This window comes from Eptesicus fuscus, chromosome 3 (genome assembly GCF_027574615.1).
Source record: "Eptesicus fuscus isolate TK198812 chromosome 3, DD_ASM_mEF_20220401, whole genome shotgun sequence".
Lineage (NCBI taxonomy): Eukaryota > Metazoa > Chordata > Mammalia > Chiroptera > Vespertilionidae > Eptesicus > Eptesicus fuscus.
This window is the reverse complement of record NC_072475.1, coordinates 58,400,290-58,425,121: the sequence shown is the minus strand read 5'-3', so window position 1 is coordinate 58,425,121 and position 24,832 is coordinate 58,400,290. Positions and strand designations below refer to the sequence as shown.

At 40.2% G+C, this 24,832-nt stretch overlaps 1 protein-coding gene across 10 annotated transcripts in view; it reads left to right on the top strand.

Annotated features, from left to right (window-relative positions):
• Positions 1 to 24,832, top strand: part of CD86 (CD86 molecule) — an 89,228-nt gene that overhangs the window by 51,097 nt on the left and 13,299 nt on the right. For 6 of the 10 annotated variants that reach the window (XM_054713935.1, XM_054713937.1, XM_054713936.1 and 3 more), the window contains 4 exons: positions 382 to 687; positions 3,339 to 3,491; positions 9,056 to 9,101; positions 10,340 to 10,410. In XM_054713935.1, the coding sequence (XP_054569910.1) occupies positions 382 to 687; positions 3,339 to 3,491; positions 9,056 to 9,101; positions 10,340 to 10,410 (576 nt within the window). Of the gene's footprint in view, positions 1 to 381; positions 688 to 3,338; positions 3,492 to 9,055; positions 9,102 to 10,339; positions 10,454 to 10,646; positions 12,747 to 24,832 lie in introns of those variants that run through there. The other 4 variants (XM_054713934.1, XM_054713933.1, XM_054713939.1 and 1 more) reach the window with 4 other exon arrangements.

The window sequence follows — 24,832 nt, the reverse complement described above, 5'->3', positions numbered from 1 at the left end:
TGCAACCGAGGTACATGCCCTTGACCAGAATCGAACTCTGGATGGGCCAACATTCTATCCACTGAGCCAAACCAGCTAGGGCTCATTATAAATTTTTGATGATTTAAATTTAGCCCTCCTGTCACTCAGACAGCATCCCCTTGATTTGGGGAAACAGAAAGTAAGCATGGTCCCAAACTCCATTCTTAAAAATGCAATATGGGGCCTTTATGTGGCTCTCCCCATGGTCTGAGACCCATGCATGAGGCACCCTGAGGCTCTCAGATGTGCCCCCAGAGAGTTTCCAGAACAGGTACCTAGTCATTTGCTATTCTTTTCTAAATACTTATAAATTTTTATTGATTTTTTCTCTCTCTCTTTGTATCTCTATTTTGATTTCAGCTAACTTCAGTCAACCTGAAATAATGCTACTTTCTAACAGAACAGAAAATTCTGACATAAACGTGACCTGCTCATCTGTACAAGGTTACCCAAAACCTAAGAAGATGTATTTGCTAATAAAAACCATGAATTCAACATCTGAGTATGATGCTGACATGAAAATAATCCAAGATAAGAACACAGGACTATACAATGTTTCTATCAGCTTGTCTTCTCTGGTGTTTCCTGAAACAAATGTGAGCATCTTCTGTGTCCTGCAACCTGAACCAACACAGACACAGCTTTTCTCCCAACCTTACAATATAGGTAAGGCTTCTCCCCAAGACTATGTCTTTTACCAGGTATTGTACACAAATGCTATGACAGATCATCCAATGTCCCAGGAAACCTCCAACTGAGCCATTTTTTACTGACAGAGGTCATCTGAGTTCTGCAGGGTCCAGGACGCTACGAACCTACAGCCAACTTTGTGAACCTACCCTGCACTGGAGGAAGCATGTTCTTAAGCCCTGAAACTAACCCAGTCTTTTGGGCTACTTTTGGATAAACAATTCTGAAGTTTAGGTCAGAAAATGCAAGATTCCTCCAACCTAGAATTCTTCCATTCATTAAAATACACACAAACCCCCACCCTTCACCCCCAAAACATACACCAGGCATACATAACATAGAGCACTTGTTGTGAATATAGAACCATTCTAGAAATTCTTGGTTGCAAGGATGAAAACTAAAAGGTATAAGATATGCTCTCTGTCCTCAAAGACCTCCCAATAGAATTAGAACTTTGTGATGTATACACATGGAAATCTGGATTTAAAAAAGATTGGATTGGAATCTAAATTATATTCCATAGAAATAAGTTGTAAAATTAAAAAACTAAAGTGCCTGTAGTTAGTTTTACAGGCAATCGGATATAGGCAAGTTCTTGAGGGTCAGAGGAAGTCTTTTTAAAGAAGGTGGGATGTTGTAACACAACAAAAGAAAGAATTGGTGGTGAGGTGATGACAGGTGAGGACCACAATGGACTAGCAGTATCCAATGTGAGCGCAAAAGGTAATGTACATATATGTCAAGGAAAGACAGAGAAGCAGAAATGTTGACAGTGCACTATGGAGACCAGTCCAGCTTGAGGAAAGCGTTGAGACTAAGCAGTGTCCACTAATAGGAGCCTGCCATTTTAAAGTCATGACTTTGCCCTTGAGGGAATGCGTCCATATTTGAAGCCCCACTTTTGAGGAGCAGTGACTGCAAGATTCTTTCCTGGAATAGAGGCACTCTTCTCCCACACTGTCTCCATCACTGCTGGTCCTGATGCTAACCCCTCCCCCACCTATCTGCCTTCTGCTTGCCTTGGCCCCTTCTCCAACTCTGGCCCCATGCTTTGTCTTTTCCTAAGTCATCCTTCCAACTTCTAGCTCCATCCTCTGGCTTTGCTGCCTTCTTTATCCTGATGTCTTCTTGTTCAAACATATTTTGGCCTATGGACATATTCTTATGTACAGCCTCTGGGGCCAAGTTCCTAACAGCCAATTTTACCAATGGGCCAATTCTCTCTCCTGGTATTGATTTCCTCCACTCAAGCACTTCCCCCTCTGAGAATCCAGTAATTGGTGAGGCCACCCAGCCTGTCCTGGTTGCTTCTACTGTAGCCTGATAGAGGCCTCTCCAAGCCACCCCTGAAGTTCAGCACCTTCTTGGAGTCCCTAATATCACCACACACGACATGCTCTGGGGCCCTCTGCCATGGCTCCCACAGTCGACAAATGAATAGGGCCTTGCCACCATGATAGCCTCATCATGACTCACCTTTCTCTGCTTCTCAACTACAGCTGAAATCTTCCCAGCTACTACCATCTTCAGAAACTTTCAGCTCCAGCTGCCTCAGGAAGCTGGGGCTGGCCTCTCCGTGACCCTATTTTATAGCTTGATCAGAGACAGGTTAGACTCTGAGTCAAGAAATTTTTGGGGGTGTCAAAAGGTAGCATTCTCCATGTTAACAAGTATAAACCTTACCACCCCACCCCCCAGTTTACTGGGAATGCCAAATAGGCTGAAGTGAGATGAACTGGGACAGACTCAAAAAGTATTGAATAAGACTTGCAATAACTCCTCTTCTTAATACCCCAGGACCAGGGCCTGGGTCCACAAATTGCAGCTAAGCCAGCAGGAGGTCCTGTTTTCCTGTAATTTAGGATTAACTACCGGAAGTGTTCTCGTGAATGTTTATGAAATGGGCCCCTCAGTTCTCAGTTTTTCCCCCAAAGCCTCTTTTTCAACTTCCTGGAAACTTATGAGTCTCCATGCAAGGAAATAAGTCTTGGCCCCCCAGGAGCTGAATCTGACCCTGATTCCTCAAGGCATGAAAAGACAGCAAAGTTTTTCTGGTCGGTGAGACATGCTGACAGCCATGCTTGGGGAAATCGGCTGTGACCTCAGTGTCAAACGCAAACAAACAAAAACAAAACTGGAGGTCGAACACCTGTGAGGAGGTCATTGTATTTGTCCAGGTGAGAGGTGTCTGAAGCCTGATCTAGAGATGATAGTGGATGGAGGAATTATTAAGAAGGAAACTTTAGGACCTGGGCCTGACTACACAGGGAGCTGAGGATGCAGGCACCACACAGAGGACTGTACATGCAGAGCCTCGGCACAGGTACCTTACCCAGATTCCAAGGGCAAGGTCAACCCTCTTCTAGATCACAGTCATTGTCATCCCGGCCTCTGGGAAGGTAAGAGAGCTCAGTCCAGGCATTTGGTCAGAAGCACTGGCTTGTTTACTAGTTAGCTGCTGAAGACCCTGAGACTGGGACTTTCTAACACCTCCTATTGTGTATTTCTGGCTTCTCTGGCAGTAGAGCCCTGGGGAAAAGCTGGCGTGTAAATAAGAGAACAGCAGTCATTATAAACCTTTTATAATCAACCTTCCTGGCTGATTAAAAATTTGTGGTCATTTTTAGATGCAAAGCCATCTCCGCCACCCCGGTCTGTCCCAGACTCTGTCCTCATGACTGCTCTACCTGTACCGCTGTTGGTTGTGTGTGTGATGGTAGTGCTCTTTTTGATACAAATGAAAATGAAGAAGAAGAAGCCTGGCCCCTCTCATGAATGTGGTGAGTCAGTGCTTGTCCTCTCTGCAGAGTGCCACTTTGCAGGGACTTCCCTATCTTCTGCCTCCTGCAGCTCCTTGGTTGAGCCCAGACTGGCAAAAAGTCAACAAGAGGTTAGAAGGCAAGGTTTCCCTGCAGGATCTGGAATCTAGATGAGACTCAGCAACTGATAACATTGCTCTGGATTTCTAGGAAAGGCACCATTTCTAACCTAAGACTTACAAATATGAAAGATTATTCCTTGCTTTACCTACCTCCCTTCATAAGGTTACTTCCAGAATTCATTGAAGTAAAATGGTGAAAACACTTATAGACCTAGTGATGTTCAAGCAGGGATGTGTGGTGGGAGGAGAGGAACATTAGATAACCATCACATTTGCCTTCTCATCTCTAAAATAGGTCTCCTGAGCAGTTAGATGAATTATTCCTCACTGACTTTAAAAAATAATATGAATTTTTATTGATTACCAAGCATTAGATACGCATTACTAAATATACTCTGGGAGGGGGGTAATCACCTATAGTTCCATAGTAAAAAAATATATATATTATGCTGATAGCATTTAGTGTATATCATCCAAATCAGGCATCCTCAAACTACGGCCCGCGGGCCACATGCGGATGTTTTTGCCGTTTTGTTTTTTTACTTCAAAATAAGATATGTGCAGTGTGCATAGGAATTTGTTCATAGTTTTTTTTAAACTATAGTCCAGCCCTCCAACGGTCTGAGGGACAGTGAACTGGCCCCCTGTTTAAAAAGTTTGAGGACCCCTGGATCCAGATATTTTTTATGGATCAATCTGTTCTTTTCCATAAGTGGGATACTATTATAAGGACTATTTTATTTTACAATTAGGATAATCACACATGTTTTCTAACTTTTTTGTACTAAATGTACAAAAAATATTCAATGTCATTAAACATCATTCTATAGCATCACATTAAATAGCTGCAAGATATTCCATTATGTGGATATACGTTAATCTAGTTAACCAACTCTATACTGTTGGACACTCGGATACTTTTGCTATTGTAAATAGCACTGCATTCAGCAGCCTCCCACATATGTTGTAATAGTGGCCTGTGTTTGTTTAGTGGGGAAAATGGTTCCTGACTTTAGAATAATCCCTATATATGGTTTGGGCTGGTTTGGATCAAGTTGTAAAATAAGGTTGGACTTCATCTCAGAAATTGCCTCTAGTAGAAGTTTGGTTGGTGTTAATAATTAAGGTAATCTTCTTACTTATGGTAAAAAGAATAATGCTTCTGGTCAGCATCTTATTTGAAACTTCATTATATTGATTTTAAGATCCATGTAGAAAATAGATGGATGACATTAGCAGTTATTTATTTCATCCCTGCTTTAAAACAGGAAATTTGGGAGTGATTATCCAATTTCAATAAATTAACACAAAGCATATGACACAGCAATTCAAGCTGCTAATGTAGGGAAAATTCAGTACACAGGATCAGATGTATGGATTTACCATGCTCATCCAGGCCTTGACTTTTCAAGGTCAGAGTTTTGAGCTTCTCTTTTTTTTTCCAATCTCATTGCCTTTAGAATTGGCTAAATGTGCAGAGGCAACCTTCGGTTAGGGAAGAAGCTGTCTCCTAAATTTGCTTTCACATTGGAATGATTAGTTTACAAATGAAACAAAGAAGAAAGGATAGAGAAAAAGAGAGTAAGAATGTTTCTTCCTCCAAGAGGCAATCCGAAAAATTCAGGAGACTAGAGAAGGGAGTTAAAGAGGAGGATGTGTGTGACACATGAGAGAAATTGGAAAGGGTTTTATGTGTGCATATAAGATGGTCAAATGGAGCTATGAGTGGTAAAAGGCAGAAGAGAGCACAGCACATATATGAACCCCGCCCCGCAAGAATGTGACAAAAAGTACTGATAGGAAAACGTTGTTTGGCCAGTCACTTATGCCAGTGAATTTGGTAAAAGAGCCTTGATATCACTGGAGGAAGGGAGATGTACTGAATAACTGTGATGTGTAGATATGAGATGTTTGTAAATTTGGGTTCCATAACTTCAGCAGTGTCTACATTTGCTTTGTGAAGTCCTCTGGCATTGGCTATGTGATAAACAGAATAATGCCCACAAGTAAGGTATCCACCTCACATACCCCAGAATCTATAATATTTTCTTTTATAGAAAAGAGGACTTTCATATGTGATTAGGACACTGACCTTAAGATGATGAAATTATTCTGGATTATCCAGGTGGACCCAGTCTAATCACATGAGTCAGAGAACTTTTCCCAGCTTGGTTAGAAAGATAAGATAGAACGAGAAGAGAACTTAAGACAGACTCAACCCACCATTTCTGGCTTTGAAGATGGAGGAAGGGGCCATGAGCCAAGAAATGTAAGGCAGTCTTTAGAAGCTGAGAATGGCCTTCACCTGAGAGCCAGCAAGGAAATGGAAATTTCAGTCCTACAACCACAAGGAACTAAATTCTGCCAATAGACAAACATGAAAGCAGTTGTGATCTATTCAGAGAGACACAAGTTTACTGATAATCTATAGGAATTTCTCAAAAAATGGAGCTTCCCCCTAATCCAAAACTAATTTTAAGATACCAATTCTCCCCAAATTGATTTATGGTTTTAATGCAATACCAATCAAAATCCTTGCAGGCTGTTTAGTGGAAACTCAAAACCTGATTCTAAAAGTCATGTGGAAATGCAAAAGACCTACAATTGCCAAAAGAATTCTGAAAAATAAGGAAACAGAGGACTTATACTACCTAATTTTAAGGTTTACTATACAGTTATAGTAATCAAGGCTGCATGATATTGCTGAAAGTAGAGACACATCAGTCAATGGACCAAAATGGAAAGTCCAAAAATAAATTCACATGGTCAACTAATTTGACAAATGTGTGAAAATGATTTCATGCAGAAAGGATAGTTTTTCAGCAGATGGTATTAGGCAATTAGATATCCATATGGAAAAATATGAACCTAGGCACACACAAAAATAACTTGAAGTGAATTACATATATAAATATAAGAGCTAAAATTAAGACTTTTGAAAGAAAACGTAAGAAAAAAATCTTTGTGACCTTACCTTACCCAAATCTTAGACAAACACAATAAACACAAATTGATAAACTGAAATTCATCAAAATTAACAACTTTTATCCTTTGACGTTATTAAGAAAATGAAAAGTCAAGCCACAGGCTGGGAGAAAATATTGCAAAAATGTATATCTGATAAAGGGCTTATATCCAGAATATACAATTACATATTACTACTGGGTAATAAGAAAAAAATCCACTTAACAAAAGGTAGGGAGCAAAAGACTTGAACAGATACTTAACAGAAGAACGTATATAAGTGGCCAATAAACATAGTCACACAGTCACAACACCATTAGTCATTAGGGATATACATATTAGAGGCATAACAAGATACCATTACACACCCACTAACATGACAAAGATTAAAAGGACTAATAAATACCAAGTTTTGAAGAGGATGTGAAACAACTGAAATCCTGATGCACAGTCCTGCAATTCTAGATATTTACCCATCTATATAATAAAAGCCTAAGCGACTGTTACGGTGGAATGACTGGGACAACCAGTCTTTATGATGCGTACTGACCACCAGGGGCAGATGTTCAATGCAGGAGCTGATCCTTGGTGGTCAGTGAGCTCCCACAGGGGGAGTGGCAGCTCAGCCAAAAGCTGGGCTCAAGGCTGGTGAGCGCAGCAGCGGTGTGGGAGCCTCTCCCATCTTCACAACAAAGCTAAGGAGCAGTGAGCCAAGCATAAGGAGCGAGGGATCCTGGATTGCGAGAGGGATGTCTGACTGCCAGCTTAGGCCCGATCCCCCGAGGGTATCGGGCCTAAGCTGGCAGTCAGACATCCCTCTTGCAGTCTGGGGCTCTTGCAGTCTGGGACCCCTCGCTCCTTACCACCCACCTGCAGTGGAGGTGGGAGAGGCTCCTAATACTGCCGCTGTGCTCGCCAACTGTAAGCCGGCTTCTGGTTGAGTGGTGTGCCCCTTGTGGGAGCACACTGACCACCAGGGAGCAGCTCCTGTGTTGAGCATCTGCCCCCTGGTGGTCAGTGCACATTATAGTGACCAGTCTTTCTACCATTTGGTCGATTTGCATATTAGCCTTTTATTATATAGAATTATTAATATACAATAAAATCCAGTCATTTTTCATACAGATTTTGGTGAGTTTAACAAATGTATGCAGTCATGTAATTACCGCCATAACCAAGATATAGAACATTTATATAAGCCTCCAAAGTTCCCTGCTGCCCCTTTCCCCCATCCTATTCCCTGGTAACCACTGATCTGTAATGTTACAAGAGTTTTGCTTAATTTCATGTAAGTAGGATCATATAATGTGTAGTGTTTTAGTGCCTGGAGTCTTTCACTTAGCATACATAATGCTTTTGAAATTCATCTTAGTTGTGGCATGTTGCCAGTACTATACCACTATTAGTTTATTCATTCACCAATTGATAAAAATTCAGGATGCCAGGTTTTCAGTACCATAGGCTGCTGTAAACATTTGTGCAGACATGGTTTTTATTTCTCACTAGAGACCCGGTACATGAAATTTGTGCACTTGGGGGGGTCTCCTCAGCCCAGCCTGCACCCACTCACAGTCCTGGACCCCTGGTGGGAAGTCTGACCAGCTTAGGCCCAATCCCCCTGAGGGATCAAGGACTGTGAGAGGGCGCAGGCCGGGCTGAGGGACACCCCCTCCAGGGCACGAATCTCGTGCACCAGGCCTCTAGCACCTCAATAAAGCTGATTATTTTTCAACACACATATGCGCATTCACACACACACACACACACACACACACACACACACACACACACCCGCGCCTGTGTGCGCATGAACTGCCCATGATAGAAAGTATTCAAAACCATCAGGGAGCTGTTGAGAAAATTCCCATGGGCCCTAAATTCCTCTGTGGACACCCAGGTTAACAACCCCTGCTGTAAGGCTCTAAGTGGGACAATAGCACTATCACAGCAGACAACCTAGAGGACTTTACACCCCAAGTTGCATCAGTAGTAAGTCCATTCCAGTAGCAATTCACGCTTTGGGAGATCTAGCCAGCTGGAGATTTCTCACGTAGGTCTATCCATGCGATATTGTGTAGTTGGTAGTGTCAGCTGGCTAACCCACTTCAGCATCAATATCTTCAAGATTTCCTTTTCCTCCTCAGTCTTATTTTCAGAAAAGGATTGGGAATTATTGTCTGATCACTAAATGATTGCTAAAAGTAAATGTGCTCCCCCTCCCACTAGTATTTTTATTTTAGCAAAGACTAGATTTGTAAGTGAAAATCCTATTTCCAGCATTAGAACTTAAGGCACAGTGAGCAAGTAAAGGCATTTACTTTTTGGATGCAAGGAGCTCCTTATCAGGCCCCCTGAAATTGCATCAAGTAACCGTCTATTTCACACAGAAGACTACAAGGGCTTTTCTCTGAGTCCTAGGACTTTGGAGCCTCTTTAAACTTTCCCTTTTTTAGGATGAATGGGCAATTCATTTTCTGAGATTGTTTTGCTCTCTTTCAGAAGTCATCAGGGTGGAAGGGGAAGAGAGTGAACAGGCCCAGGAAAGGTGAGTCCGGACCCTACCACATTGTTGAAAGAGGTCTGATTGCCAGAGGGTCTATAACTTGAATAGACCTACATCTGAGGCATGCTGAGACCCCAACAAACATGAACTAATGGAGAGGGAAAGGAAAGCGAAACTAATAGGACCAGGAGGAAAATGTCCTAGTTGTCAGTGGATGGCAGGGAGTCCAATGCACAATGCTCAGTCATGGCCAAGTAAACAATCAATGCCAAAGGGGCCTGATACGGGGAGCATGGGCTGCATCTTACTCACCACGGCAACCCCAGTACCTAGCGCAGTGCCTGGACTAGTGGCTTTCCTACATGTGTGGAACGAATACCTGAATAAATGAGGAATAATAATATGTTCATTTATTCTGTGTCTTTGAATCTGCTGTCTGCCACTTCTTCACTTCTTATGCCACTTCTTCATCTCATTCTTCAGATCTTGATTCAAGCAGCACTTTCTTAAAAACCCATCCCAAACTAGATTATGTCAACCCATTGTAGTGTCATGTGGATACCTATCCTTTTTCTTTATAAGGAAACATTATTTACATATTATTAAACTCTATAAATTGAACTAACCTAGACTCTGTAGAGAGCAGGAATCATATTAGTTAAACTAATCATTGTGCTGCTAGCAACCAGCACAGTGCCTGGCGTATAGTAGATACTCAATAAATATTTGTTGAAAACTTGAATGAGTACATGAAGGAATGCATGAAGATTTCTGGTGATCAGTCCTTTCACAACATGATATAATTAGATTGTCCCCATACCTCTGTCCCTCCTGAGGAACTGAGCTTGTCAAGAATATCAAGGCTCTGGCTGCATGACTGTGGGCTCAAAGCAACCCTCAGTGAAGAGCCTGGTCACAGAGACACAGCTAGGACCCAAGGGCACATATGGATATTCCAGCCACTGTGAGTCTAGGGATCCTGGATGGTGAGCCAGGATCCTGAGATCTTGCCTGCCCTGTCAGACTTAGTTCAGAAATGGTCCAGAAGAGCCTACAGAGGGAAGGTGGCAGGGACTCAGCCTACGGCAGGCACAGGCCCAGACAAAAATAAAGGGTAGCTATTGAAAAAAATGTGGGTGACACTTCACCTCTCTCTTCAATAGTTTGTTCTTCCTCATTGTTACTGCAATGCCCCCTATATTTGGCCCTCTCATTGAAATCTAGAAAAGGAAGTGGCTCCACTGAGAAATCTGACCTAATTCTTTTTTCTATTTCTCCAGAGTAGAAAACCGTGTACCTGAAAGACCTAATGAAGCCCAGTGTGTTGTCAACATTTCAAAGACAGACTCAGGTGACAAAAGTGCTGCACATTTTTAATTAAAGAGTAATGTCCATTTGACTATTTTTTTTTATACCATGTGGGTTGTTCCTCTTTCCTTTTCCCCCTTTTTCATTAAATTTATTGGAATTACATTGGTTAATAAGATTATGTGGATTTCAATTGTACAAATTCTATGAGACATATGCTTTCCTTTTCAAGTTTTTGGCTGACTTTTTTTTTTTTTTTTTTGTCTCTCTAAACCCCAGAAGGCAAGAAAAGATTACCATTAATAACAGTGGAGGCTCTTGGACTCCCTCTGAATGAGATGGCCTCCTGATAATGCCAGCTCTGCTCCCTATGCCAGGAGCAGATTTTATGAGCACACGGACTGGATCCTAATGTTTAGGACTAATGCCTTCTGTGTCAGAGTTGGCCTCTTTTCTTAATTTTACAAACTGTGCTTTCTGTAGAACTCCCACTTCCTAGAATGGTGACTTTTATCTACTCTGAATTCTAAGTTAATGCCACAACCTATCTTGTATACCTATGACTGAACACCTACCTCTTCAGTCTGAGAGGGCGCTATATATTTTATGTCTTTATAATGTTAATATTAACATTTTGAAATATAAAAAAATATGTACTCTACTAATGTAGTTATGATGCCTTGAAAAATGTCCACCCTTTGCCAAGGAGTTGTTGTTCTTCTCTGATGGTCAGTAAGGAAAGCGGACAAACTCAAAATTTGGGAGACTAAGAGAGTCAGAGATGGCAGCACTCTGGATCCCGGAGCCATTTCTATATGGGCAGTTGCTAACACTAAGGAAGATCCATGTGTCCAACAAGCTATTGATAAGCCTTAGGAGAGAACGCTGGATAAAGCAGGACAGTTCCGTGCATCGTGGACCCTACCTCTCTTCTTGAAAAAACTGACTGAGATCGTAGCCTGGGCAACTGTGCAAGAGCCAATAGAGAGATCACAATACTCAAAAGAGAGGGAGAAAAAAAGAAATATCTTGACCAACAGAGATGCACATGAATGTTCTTCTGTCCAGTCCTTCAACAAGCCTTGGGGACAAGCAACAGGTGAACCGTTCGTCCAAATGGACTTAAGACAGTAGTTTTCTGGGTGGTCAGTGAGGGGTTTTGATGATACCATGTGGTTGTGATGTTTTACCTGGCTGAAAGCAGAGCTTGGGGTAGAGAACTATCATCTTGATCATGGGATAAATGGAAGGAGACTTCGAACTTTTCCAACTAATTGCTGAGAGACAAAGAGCTGGAATAAAATTAGTTCAACCAGCATGCAAATCATCCAGAAGTTGACTTAGCCCACAGATGCCCTAAGGACATATTGGCCAGCCCAGAGCAGTGCTAGTGAACTTGTGTCTGAGGACTATGAGCATCATTTTCAACAATAAGAAAACTGGGTGCAAGAGACAAATATACTAACCCAGTAGAAATAAGTTGAGCGACCCTGGCTCTAAAGCAACATCACTAAGGGATGGAGCAGCTTCAGTTCGAACCTAAAGAGGACTTTGGGAGGCCACGCTATAGAAATGGTTCTGTAGACCCTAGAGGGTTATAGACAGCTATGTTAGCTATGCTTGTCCTTGTGAAATTGCCATTTGTGTGCTCTAACCTGCGCCTGCCTTCTTTAGACTCTAAGCATCTTGTTTAGAGTTTTGTACAGAGCAGCTCTCAGTAAATTTTCATTAAATTGATGTAAAAATTTATGTTTGGCTTCTACTTCCGGAGTGCTACTCAACCCTTGTAGTCTGATGTTCCTCCCTCTGTCTTCCAAATATACTTCCTTCCTCTTGACGTCTCTGTGGTAGCCCCATTCTCCAGTCACCCTAGCTAGAGGCCTCTGACTCATTCCAAACCTTCTCCTCTTCCCTTTCCCCTAACCATTGTATGAGAAAGAGGAGCTAATATAATTCTATATGTTAATCTCAGTAATAAGACATAAAAGATTAGTTAGAACAGGTTGTTTCTGAAGACAACTGGGAAATTTAGAGTGAAGGAAGGGATACTTGCTTTTCAGTTTATAAACTTTTATACTGTGTAATTTTAAAATTATGTGCTTGTATATACACTAAACAAAGGCTAATGTAAAAGCATTTCTAAAAAAAATACATTATAAAATAAATTCATATAACTGTACTATATGTTTGAAAGTTGCTAAGAGAGTAGATCTGAAAAATTCTCATCTGAAGAGAAAAAATTTGTAACCATGTATGGTGATAGATGTTAATTAAACTTATTGTGGTAATCATTTCACAGTATATAAGTATATCAAGTCATTATGTTGTAAACCTAAAATTAATACATTATATGTCAATTATGTCTCAATTAAAAATAAATAAATAAATGTAGGGAAATTCTGGGGGAAAACTGTCTAGGCTCTGTGAGAGCAGGGATGTGATCTAACTTCTTCACCAACGAATCCCAGGAAACTAAGATAGGACCTCCAAACTAGTTGTTTAGCTATTAAATGGAACATTAAGTATTAATGTTTCATTCAATATTAATATCTGGTAAAAAAAAAACAACACAACAACAACAACATCCTTCCTTTGTATATTAAATTCTCTAGACCTTCTATGTTCCAAGTCTGGGGAAAAGAAAGCCAAGAAAGGTTAAAAGAGCTTCACCTTGTAACAGGGACTCCTATAAACCTTTAAATGTATTATCCCACTTGTTCCTCATAATGACCCTGTGATATCAGTATTTGGATATGACGCCCATTTTGCTGATAAGAAAACTTAGGCACAGAGTGGTCAAAGCAATTTATCCAAGGTCTCCAACTTAGTAAGTGGCAGAGCTGGGGAAACTTTTTAAAAGCATAACACTCCACCCATCCCTTTATTTCCCAGCCCCATGTTTTCTGGCCATAGAAGAGACAGCATGTTTTCTGGCCATAGAAGAGACACAACATCTTTCGTTACACTAGCTCAGTCACCCAAGATGGTGCTGCAGAGGACCCACCACTGATTTTTCCAGAAGCCATTCATCATCTCATAAGGCATATGATGTGGGCAGTGAAAATGAGTTTTTGGTCAGGGGGAAGTGAAATACACCCCTGCCACTTATTCTTTTGCAATTCACCCTCCTCCCTCTACCATTCTGAAACCAGTTTCATCCACTCAGTGCCTTCACGTGTTAACCCAAGCTAGAAAGCACAGAGTCATCTCTGACTACTGTCCTCTGACCTTTCCCTCAACACCCACTGCCCACCTCTACCGTATTGCCACATTTGGTCATAACCAGGTCAGGCAAGGTCCCTCCAGCTTCAGCACCCACTCCTTCTTTTCTCAGCCAGGCTCTTATTTCCAAGAACTGACAATCAAAACCAAACTGACCCCAGTCTACTCTCTCTCTTACCCTGAATTTTGTCCAAAACATCAAAAGGCACAAGGCAGGGGAGGAAGGGTAAGAGATCAGCCAAAGGACTTGTCTGCATGCATATAAGTATAACCAATAGACACAGACACTAGGGGGGTGAGGGCATTGCTGGGGGGTGGGGGTTGACGGGGAGAGGTCAATGGGGGAAAAGGAGACATATGTAATACTATATGTATTACTTTAAACAATAAAAAGTAAATAAAATAAAATAAAAATTTTAAAGGGAACAGGAGATAAATAGAGAAAAGAAGATCTCTCTCACATTCTTTTTTTTCCTAACCACACAGAGGCAAGTTTAATCTCCAGCTTCTTATGTATCCTTCCATAGATACACTATATATATAGTGTGTGAGTCTATGAGTATATATAGTGCATATATACATATATATACACACATATATGTATATATTTATTTTATCTATATGTGTTCCATATGTTTCATATTTATATATTTCAGTCAGATTTGGTTTTATTCTACACCTAAGCAACCAACATAAACATAAGGCTCTTGTTAAGAAGATTACAAACATACTTCTTTATTGTATCAGTTTTCAGTCTCATCCATATACCAGCATTCTTGTGGAACTTATAATAAAAGTGAGGTTCCATTGGCTTTCATCATCGCCACCTGTGTACTCCAGGAGGAAAAATACAAACATATACAAGTCCTGCACTGTCCTTAGACACAAAATTTTGAACATGCTCCAATCATAACAAATTATACCCTAGGTCTGATGAATAAGTCATTCTGAACTGGATTTCCTATTTCCTGCATTTCATATATTTGTCTTTCTTGACTTACTTCCTCACTTCAGTTGAACATATCCACCAGTAGCTTTTTGAGAAAGGATATGTGAGAAGTAAATTTAATGAGATTTTGTGTATCTGAAAATATATTTATTCTACTCTCCTACTTAATTGATCTTTGTAACAAACAAGTATAACATAAAGATAGAGTGCCCATGATCCCCTGACTAATGTAGTCACCAATAATACCAAACACCTTGGTCATTAAGGAGGATCATGGGTGGGGCAAAGAAAGTATAAATACACAGGGGTCTCCACCCAGCTTCCCTTTTGGATGACACAAAATCAAAACACTGCCCCTCTGTGTGTAAAATTAAAGAGAGGTTTCTGGCTTGTGTGGACACCAAAGAAAGGGTGTCACTACTATCACTACTTGCCCCCTGGAGAGGTACAGAAAATGTAACTAAGACCTTGTCAATACAAAAAGAAATGGACAGCCAGTTTGAAAGGGAATTGCCATGGCCTAGAGCAAAGAATATCCTTACATGATATTATTCTACAATGTCATTAAAATTCTTCCCAGATTTGGATTACCCCCATTACTTATAATAGTACCTCGCACCCTTGGGGATCAATTTTAAAAAATCATCTTTTTGGTGCTTGGAGACAAAGGTAACACATCTCTTGATATTTTAGAATTACAACAGCATAATACACAATTATCCCAAGCAAACTTACAAACTAATTCTTTGAATGTCTGGCAGCAATTTAAAGAGGACATGTAAGGATTTAATCCCTTCCATTGTGTAGAGGGCCTCCTGGGAAGGCACCTGAGCATTCTATATTGGCCCCTCTTGCCCTTTTGGCCAAGAGGGACCCTCTTCTCACTATCCAATTGCTCACAGCTATTGCATGAGCTTTCTGTTCATGTCGAGGTTGAAGCCTCGTGATGACTGGTACCATGGATCTGTCTCTCACCCAGTGGGGCAAGCTGGGCCCTCCCTGGAGAAGAAACCCGGGTTCCCCAAGATATGTGATCAGTGCTGGGGCCCCGCCAGGAGGTGAGGGGATCCCAAGGCAGGTGCTGGGCGTGGAGGCCATGGGGGCATAGGGTACCAAGGAGACAGAACTGAACCCTGCTTGGCCCCGGAGGATGGCTGGTTAGCTAGAGAAGGGTAAGATTCCTCAGGGAAGGAACAACCTAAGACAGGCACAGTCACAGAGGGGCCATCAGGAGAGAACTAGGAGGTCAACAGAGGTGGGGCACAGACCCTCACCCCCCTAACTTTGCAGGGGCCTGAACCCTCACCCCTTCTGAAGGAAGTCGCTTGCCCCCATGGCTGCTTAACTTCCCATGCCCAGCTCAAATCAGGACCCGGGTAACAGACAGAGACTTGGCCGACAGCAGCTGCCCTCTCACTGCAACAAGAATTGTTTGAGTTGTCTTGAACCCATGGCATGGGGAAGAGGGTTTTTGATATTTAAATCCAGCCTACCACCAGGAATGCTCAGGGCCTACTCAAGAAGGCAAATAATCCTTTCCACTAATATTTACAGGGTAAAATAAGATTGTTGTTAGAGTAATAAATTTGACAGTAAAATAGTAGTCAAGTTTTCAGGCTAATTTAAATTGGCTAATTGAAACAAGCGAATATTCTAGAAAAATTAATAGTACTGGACAAAAAGCAGTTCCTAAAGTGTTAACTAAAATTTTTATTGGTAGTTCATCTCATGATAAAATTGCATAACATGTAATGAACCTAAAGCAGTCATATTATAGTGCAAAAAATTAAAATGTAAAAGCTATCAAGACTACATTATAAAATTTTCAAAAGCCTTTTAATATTTAAATCAAAAAAGGGGGGATAGTAGAAGAATATCATATAAGGAAAAATATCCTGCAAGTAAATTACATCTAGAAAATTTGTACTTTAGAAAATTAATTGTAATGCTAAAAGCAAGACACCCATGAAAAACACACATGGTGTCAAAACAAGCCAGAGGAAAATCATTTGGGCAAAAAATGAAAAAGGATCCCAAGTCAAATTTATAGAAAATATTCCTTTATTATCTTTTGGTCAAGAATATGTTTGTATATTTTCAAAAGACAACTCTGAGACCATGTGGATTCCGGCAGCAGAGAGGAATCGACAGGACTACTCCAGCCATGAAGACAGAAGAGAAGCAGTCCAGAGATGGAAGATGCTGATGTCGCCTTGCCATACTAGCAGTCAGCAGCTGTGCGTCACTGCAGGTTGCCCAGGACCAAACCAGAGAGGGTCGGACCTGCATTACCACCATTTGTCCACCATCCAGAACTGAAATATCATTGCTGACATGTGCACATAAGGAACTGTTTGACATTGAAATTGGGTCTCAAAAGAACTGTTGGCCCATAAAGAAACTCACTACAGACATCATGATTCATTTGCCTTTCAGCATAACCATTATTGCTTGTCTCATTTTCGGTTCTTATAAGTGTATTTCTAGTAGCACATGATCTCATCATCTAGGGGAAATGATGAACAACATAGACTGATGAACAAGAACAGACCCAGAAACAAGGAGGCATGGATCAGAGGGAGGGTAGGGGAAGGTGGGGATATAGGGGAGAGAGCAACCAAAGAACTTGTGTGCATGCATATGAGCCTAACCAGTGGTTAAGGACAACAGGGGGGTGGGGGCACGTGTGGGGAGGGGTGTGGGATGGGAATGGGGGGATGAGGACAAATATGTGATACCTTAATCAATAAAGAAATTTTAAAAAAATCAGAGTGCCCAGTACTTTTTAAGTGTTTTTATTATGAAAAGATGCCTTTTTAAAATATACACAAACTTATTTCAGATACAGAATTTGGAATTAGAAATTCTTTTAATTGTCTCCAGCTTCCAGTGTTGCTCTTGAAATACCTATAGATGTTCTGGCTCCTTATCTTTTTATATGGAAGCTTTTAGGATCTTCTGTCTATCTCATTGTTCTTCAATTTTGTAATGAAATGCCTATTTGACCACTGTGGTTAGCACTAAGGTGGTACTTTCTATCTGAAAACATACATCCTTTACTCTAGGGAAATTTCTTGAATTGTTTCATTGATTTTCCCTCTCTATTTCTCTAATCTGTTATTCTAGGATATTGGATTTCAGTGTTGGCTCTCCTAGCCTGATCTTCCTCTTTTCTTGTCTTTCTGTCCTCTTCCATCTTTTTGTCTTTTGATCTGTTTCTTAAAGATTTCCATAATTTTATCTTCTAAACTTTCTGTTGTATTTTAAAATTTCTGCTATCAAATATTCATTTCCAATAGCTCCTTTTTGTTCTCTGAATATTTCTTTCTCTGAGGAGCCTGTTCTTAATTGTTTCAGTATCATCTCTTAACTCTCTGAAGATGTTGGTAGGTTTTTAAGTGTTATTTTTCCGTATTGTCTCTGTATCCTCCAAGTTTTTCCTTCCTATTTGTTTGCCTTGGTCTATAGCAACTATGTTGAAGGCTTCTTGTGATGTCTGATTATCTTTGGTTGTCTATTCATGAGTAAGAGTGAGAAACTAAAAATTTATTTGGAGGTTCTGAGTCTATGGATTGGCTTATTAATTTTAGCTTTATTATAAAGGAATCTGGTGAGCCTTTTTAGGAAACCATCTCTAAAAGGTCTTTTCTCTTGGGCTGGTAGCTTTGCAGTATTTTGCCTGGAAGGTAGAAGTGTGGCTGTCAGCATTTTGGGAGCCAAATGAGGGAAGAGGTTTGTGTGTGTATGTGTTCCTCCTCATCCTGGCACCGATCATACTATTTCCTATTCATATACACACAAGAACAATAATCTACATCAATAAAAGAGAAAGATGCAAATTGACCGTACCTTCATGATGCCCACCAGCCAATCAGGAGTGAGTATGCAAATTCACCCAACAAAGATGGTGGGTTAATTTGCATACACAGGCACCAAGCAGCTGGGGGCAGGATGCTTGCGTCATCGCCATGGCACCGACACAGGCATTCCGGGCCTCTGGGCAGCATGAGAAGGTGGAAAGGCGGCTCCAGGCCGGAGCAAAGGCGGTGCTGGCAGCCAGGGGAAGGAAGGCTCATTCTTGCACGAATCTTCGTGCATTGGCTAGTGTATTTTTATAAACAAGTGTAACATAAAGATTAGAGTGCCCAGTACTTTTTAAGTGTTTTTATTATGAAAAGATGCCTTTTTAAAATATACACAAACTTATTTCAGAAAGTATGTCTCTAGCCTGACAGTGGTGCCAGCTCAGTGCTACTCATAGCATATGGCAAAGTGGCTTCTTCCCAAAATCTAATTGTATATCATTGTCCTGAGATTAAAAGCTGTGAACTCAGGGGTTTGCTAAATACATAGAGTGCAGAGTAAAAGATCACTAAATTGTTTCCCCGACCTGCGGGGTCTTCTAACGGGGGTACCGAGGCAGCGCACCTAAGGGAATGAAAACAGACAAGGGACGCAGAGAAAGGAGGCAAGACAAACGGGTTTCTGATCAAGCCTCTAAATTTTATTTTTACAGCACTCCTTATATGTGGTTTCTAGAAGGGGAGATGTCTGGGGGAGATGGGGGCTGAAAGAGTTATGTGGACTTAGATAATTGACTAAGGTTGTTAAGGGGGCTAACTATAGATAAAGAGTTTGGCAGTTAAAGGGCAATTAAGGAAAGAATGCTTCGTTCTCAGAAGAGAGGAGGTGGGCCTGGTTTCTGTGAGTTTCTGTTTAGATAACTTGCTAAAGTAAGGTCAGAGTTAACCCTTTGACCAACTCTTGGCTCCGGACATCTCCTCCCTCTCTGTTTAAGAAACGGGAGTGGGCATTAACCGACCGAGGAGACATTGACCTGGTTCCTCCCGTGGGCTTTGCATACCCACTGTGTGTGGCTCTTGACACCTTTTTGGGGAGGAGAGGCAGAGCCATTATTTTATCGATGTCAACCTCTATGCAAACCAGGTATACTCTCAGGGAAATCCAGAGGAGGTTGGAAAATATTCCAACCTTCCCTTGCAATGCTTTGCTCTGCACCCGGTTCGATACCCATACCTCTGGCTCTGGCTAGAGCGTAGGTAAGCATCCCTCTGGTTAAGATGCTGTCCCCGTAGGGAAGGAGCGAGTCTGGGTCCGGAGGTGCTCGTGCTCTTGGCAATCCGAGTCCCACCTATCGGCCATTTCCAGGCGTTGATAATGAATCTGAATGGGTTTTGCTAAAGCTGAATCTATTTGCTGTTTTACGAGGTCAGTTATTTTTCTAAATGCCCAAGGGCCAAATGTAAGAATAAGGAGAAAACCAACAAGGGGACCAAGGATGGGGAGGAGGTAGGGGAGGAGTCCATTAAGTCCACTCCAGAGCGGGTTCTCAAATAGCTCTTTTCGTCTCTTGACAAGGTCTTCTTGTAGCTTGTCTCGGACGATGCCAGACTTGTTGGTGTAGAAGCAGCATCGTTCCTGGGGGCAGGACATAGGGGCTTCTCTGGGTCCATTGTGGTGACAGACGTAATGCTCTGGCACCCGAATTGGCTGCATTGCTCCTTCTGAAAAGATATAAAACACAACCTCTTCCCCACATTATTACTGAATCTGATAAAACTCTTATCTGGTTTATGCTTCCTTTCACCTAGCTGACTCAGTGGAGGCTATTGTACAGGAGGCCTGATGCCTTTCACCTGCTTTACAATCCTTTGCATTAAAAAAAAATTTTTTTTTTTTTTTTTTTTTAAAGTATAAAAGGTTTGACTGAGCCTCTTTAGAGGTGACACATAACACCTATCTCCCCCTTTTTGTTTTAATAAATGATTTTAAGAGTACGATTGGCTCTTTTCACAATTGAGTAACATCTATTTTGTCAATTTGATTAGGTTTAAGTCCTCGGGGATTTACCCCCTAAAGTTGGCACAGAGAGGTGGATAAACACATTGAGGACATTGCTTCCAATAAAACATGGACATTGTCCTTCTCTAATAATATTTTAAAGGCTGAAAATTAAATGAAAAGTTTCCTCTGAATTAGTGTGCCCTATAGTAGCTGTTACAATAATTTTTGCCATACTTACCACATAAGCACTATCACTATAGGTTGATGGGCTCTGTAGCAAAATCTGTTAAGGCACAAATAAGAGCTTGTATTTCTACTGAAATATAAAAAGTTTGAAGGATCTTTGCTCTCCAGCTGCAGTAGACCCAGCCCTTCAGAACTGGATCCATCTATAAAAATGGTTAATGCCTGAGGTATAACAATTTCTTTTAATGTGGCAGTTAATACTATTCCCTGTGTTAGAAATAAAGCAAGACCCTCAAGTCAGGGGTCCTGGTAAAAACACAAAACATCAAACATTGACTTATATGCAGAAGGGTGTGCACACATGGTCTGTAAGCATGCACACTGACCTTCCTTGCCCTTGGTCAACCTGCAGCAATGCACAGGTGCTGACTGCTAGCATGGCAAGGCATCTTCACTATTTTTATTTCTGGATTATTTCTCCTATTTTCAGGGGCCACTGCTTATTCTGTGGCTGCAGTAGTCCTATCAGGTCCTCTCTGAGATCTGTTGTTGCAGGAATCCATATGGGCTTTGGAGTTTTCTGGAAATATAAACATATTCTCGACCAAAGGTTAATAAAGAATTCTTTTCTATAAATTAGACTTTGATTTTTGCCCAAACAATTTTCCTTTGGTATATTTTTGACACCATGTGTGTTTTTAATGGGTGTCTTGCTGTTTGCATTACAAATAAAAATTAATTTTCAAAGTAAAAAATTTCTAGATGTAATTTACTTTCAGGATATTTTTCCTTACAGAATATTACTCCACTACCCTCTCTTACTTTTATTTAATTATTAGGAGGCTTTGGAAGATTTTTATAATGCAGTCTTGATAACTTTAAATTTTAATTTTTTGCACAAAAATGTGACTGCTTTAGGTTCATTGCATGTTAAGTAATTTTACCATGAAATGAACTATCAATAGAAATTTTAGTTAATACTTTAGGAACAGCTTTTGTACAATTACATTTTCTTGAATATTTACTTATTTTCAACTAGCCAATTTAAATTAATCTGAAAACTTGACTATTTTACTGTCAAATTTAATACTCTTAACAAAAATCTTAGTTTACCCTGTAATTAATGGAAAAGATTATTTTGCATCCTTGAGAAAGCCCTGAGCATTTCTGGTGCTAGGCTAGATTTAGACATCGGGCAGCTGCCATTGGCCAACTCTCTGTTGCCTGGGTCCCAATCCAAGCCAGGCCAAGTTTCTTGTTATCTGGGTCTCTTCCAGATCTGAGCTGGGCATGGGAAGCGCGAAGCAGCCATGGGGCAGGAGAACTCCCTCAGAAGGGGCGAGTGTTCAAGCCTCTGCAATGTTGGGGGGTGAGGTTCTGTGCCCCACCTCTGTTGACCCCCAAGTTCTCTCCTGATGGCCCCTCTGCGACTGTGCCTGTCTTAGGTTGTTCCTCCCTTGAGGAATCTTACCCGTCTTTGACTAACCAGCCATCCTCCGGGGCCAAGCAGGGTGATGTGAGGTTCAGTTTTGTCTCCTTGGTATCCTATGCCCCTATGGCCTCCATGCCCAGCACCTGCCTTGGGATCCCCTTGCCTGCTGGTGGGGCCCCGGCATTGATCACAGATCTTGGGGTACCCAGCTCACGCCATTGTGCAAGAGACAGATCCATGGTACCAGCCACTATGAGGCTTCAACCTCAGCATGAACTGAAAACTCAGGCAACAGCTGTGGGCAATTGGATTGTGAGAAGAGGGTTCTCTTGGCAAAAGGAGCAAGAAGGGCCAATATAGAATGCTCAAATGCTTTCCTAGGGGGCCTTCCACACAGTGGAAGGGATTAAATCCTTTCATATCCTTATAAATTGCTGCCAAACATTCAAAGAATTAATTTGTAAGTTTGGGATAATTGTACAATATGCTGTTGTAAAATATCAAAAATTATAATGAAATTGTAAAATATCATGTAAGAATATTCTTTGTTCTAGGCCATGGCAATTCAATCTCAAACTGGCTATCAATTTCTTTTTGTATAGAAAAGGTTTTAACCAGTTAAAGTCTCCTAATAATTTCTAAAAGTAATTTAATCTTTTCTTATCTCCACCTTCTGAGGCCTAATGCATTGGTTATCAATTACAATCTCTATGATATTTGAAGAAAACCTCTCTTTATTTCCTTCCAAAATAATTTTCAGGCTACAGAGTTTCACCTAAGAATCTTTGTCTTTTTTTTTTTTTTTTTTTTTTTTATAACAAGCAATATGTTATAGCTTAAAAGGTAAGCCTCAAGTGACTAGCTAGCTATTCTTACAGTAAGGCTGACTACTAATTTATTTTCAGATTTAACATTTTAACAATAATCTTAGTTTACACTGGAAATACTAGTGAAAGAGAATTTAAAATTTTTAATTTCTTATTTTTATTAAATTTATAATTATATTTTTAAAGTATCCTCTTAGGCTTATTTGCATATACAGAGGGATCATGGGAAGGCTTCAGTAACTTTCTTAAAAGATTTATTTAAATTGCTTATAAAGACATAGGCTTATTTAAAGAAAGGGGTTGGCCTTTGTTATTTCAAGATGGCGGGCAGTAACCACATGGCCAGAGGGGTAGGCAAGATGGCGGCTGCCTCACAAGCTGCAAATGTTGCTCCTCCTCTAGCTTAATTAAGAATGCAGGCTACTACGAGTCAGGATTCAATTATTTATAAAAACATTGGCTTCTCATGTAACTTAATTTATATGCGACATTGATTATATTTTAAAAATCCAATTTATAAGGTAACTTAAGTAGGTATCTTTAATTTAAAAAGGCAAAGAAACTTATTCAAACTTATTTGATACTTTATTGGTCTGATCCAAAAGCATAAGCAGTGTCCCACCTCCAGCCCATACAAAAATGCAGGCTACTTGAGGCTTTTGTCTTTCTATGAAATTCTACTGCTTTTGAAAATTTTGGCTATATTTAAGAAATATATTGTTTTTACCCTTCTTACAGGTAAAAACTTCCATAACATTTAATATATGTCTATGTAAGTAAAATATATTAATTAATTTTTATTTGATAAAGCTTTCCATGCAATTTCAAGTATCAATCGGTTTAATTAAAAAAATATTTATTTTAAGAGAGAATAGACTTTTGAAATACATTTCAAGGGCCCAATGAAATGTCTTAAAAGCTATTCTCAAAACCTTGAAATACACCTGGAAAGATCAAATATATAATATATATGATTTAAAGATTATATACTTAAATTATCTTAAAGAATGTCAATTAAATTTAAACTATATCACAGAATTTCCTTTTTAAAATCAGACCAAGAAGTAACATATTTTGAATTTCTAATTATTTAAGAGAAAACATTTTATTTTCTCAAAAATTAAGTTGCAATACTCTAGGCATTTAGTTACCACAATTCTATAATTTCTCACAATTCAATCTGAATCTTAAACTTTCAGAGCTTGCAAGTCAAATATTTGCAGTTCTTAGATTAATAACACCTTTATAGCTTTAAGAATAAATTTTAAAATCTAATAGTCAACTTTAAACCATGTTATTTCTGCCTAGGGAAACTGAGAAGCAAACTTATAAGTATTAAAAAATGACTACTGGTGGAAAGCTGATTTTAAATGAGCCACCTTTTCAGGAAAAAACCACTTGACCTTTTCTGGGAAGGTCAGCTAGCAAAAGGTGTAGCCATTGAAATGCAAATGAACATTCTTTAAAAATGGCCGCTGGCGGGAACCAGCCTACCTGCATGCTAGGGGAAGGGCGTGTCCATCCCTCCCTCCATAAAAAAAAGGTGTAGCTTTAAAACCTTGTAATGAAGAAAAAAGAGACCTTAAACTTTCAGAGTTTTAAATCTTAGCAAAATTAAATACTTAGCATTTCTCAAATCAATAATACTTTTACATTGTCAAGGATACATTTCACATAAAATATAAGGCATATTCAATTAATAGGTCAACTTACAACATCTAGACTTCATACTAGGCATACTTAGATCAACATTTCAGTATTATCAATTTCAATACATTTAATTTAAATTTATCATTTGCTTTAGTAAACTTCCAAGTTCTTTTAAATTTCCAGCCAATAGGCTTGGCCCAGCCACTAAATTTCAAAAGGTCACAATTTTCCTGCTGGGGAAGTGAAGAAGCAAACTCTCAGCCATTCATATGTAAACTTGACTATTTACTTGCTGGTTACCTGCCTCGGGCGGGAAACTTCAAAAGAGCTATCTTAGATGGCCTTGGGGAACTAGTCTGTATTTCTTTCTCCGGTTCATCTCCGCCATTCTCAA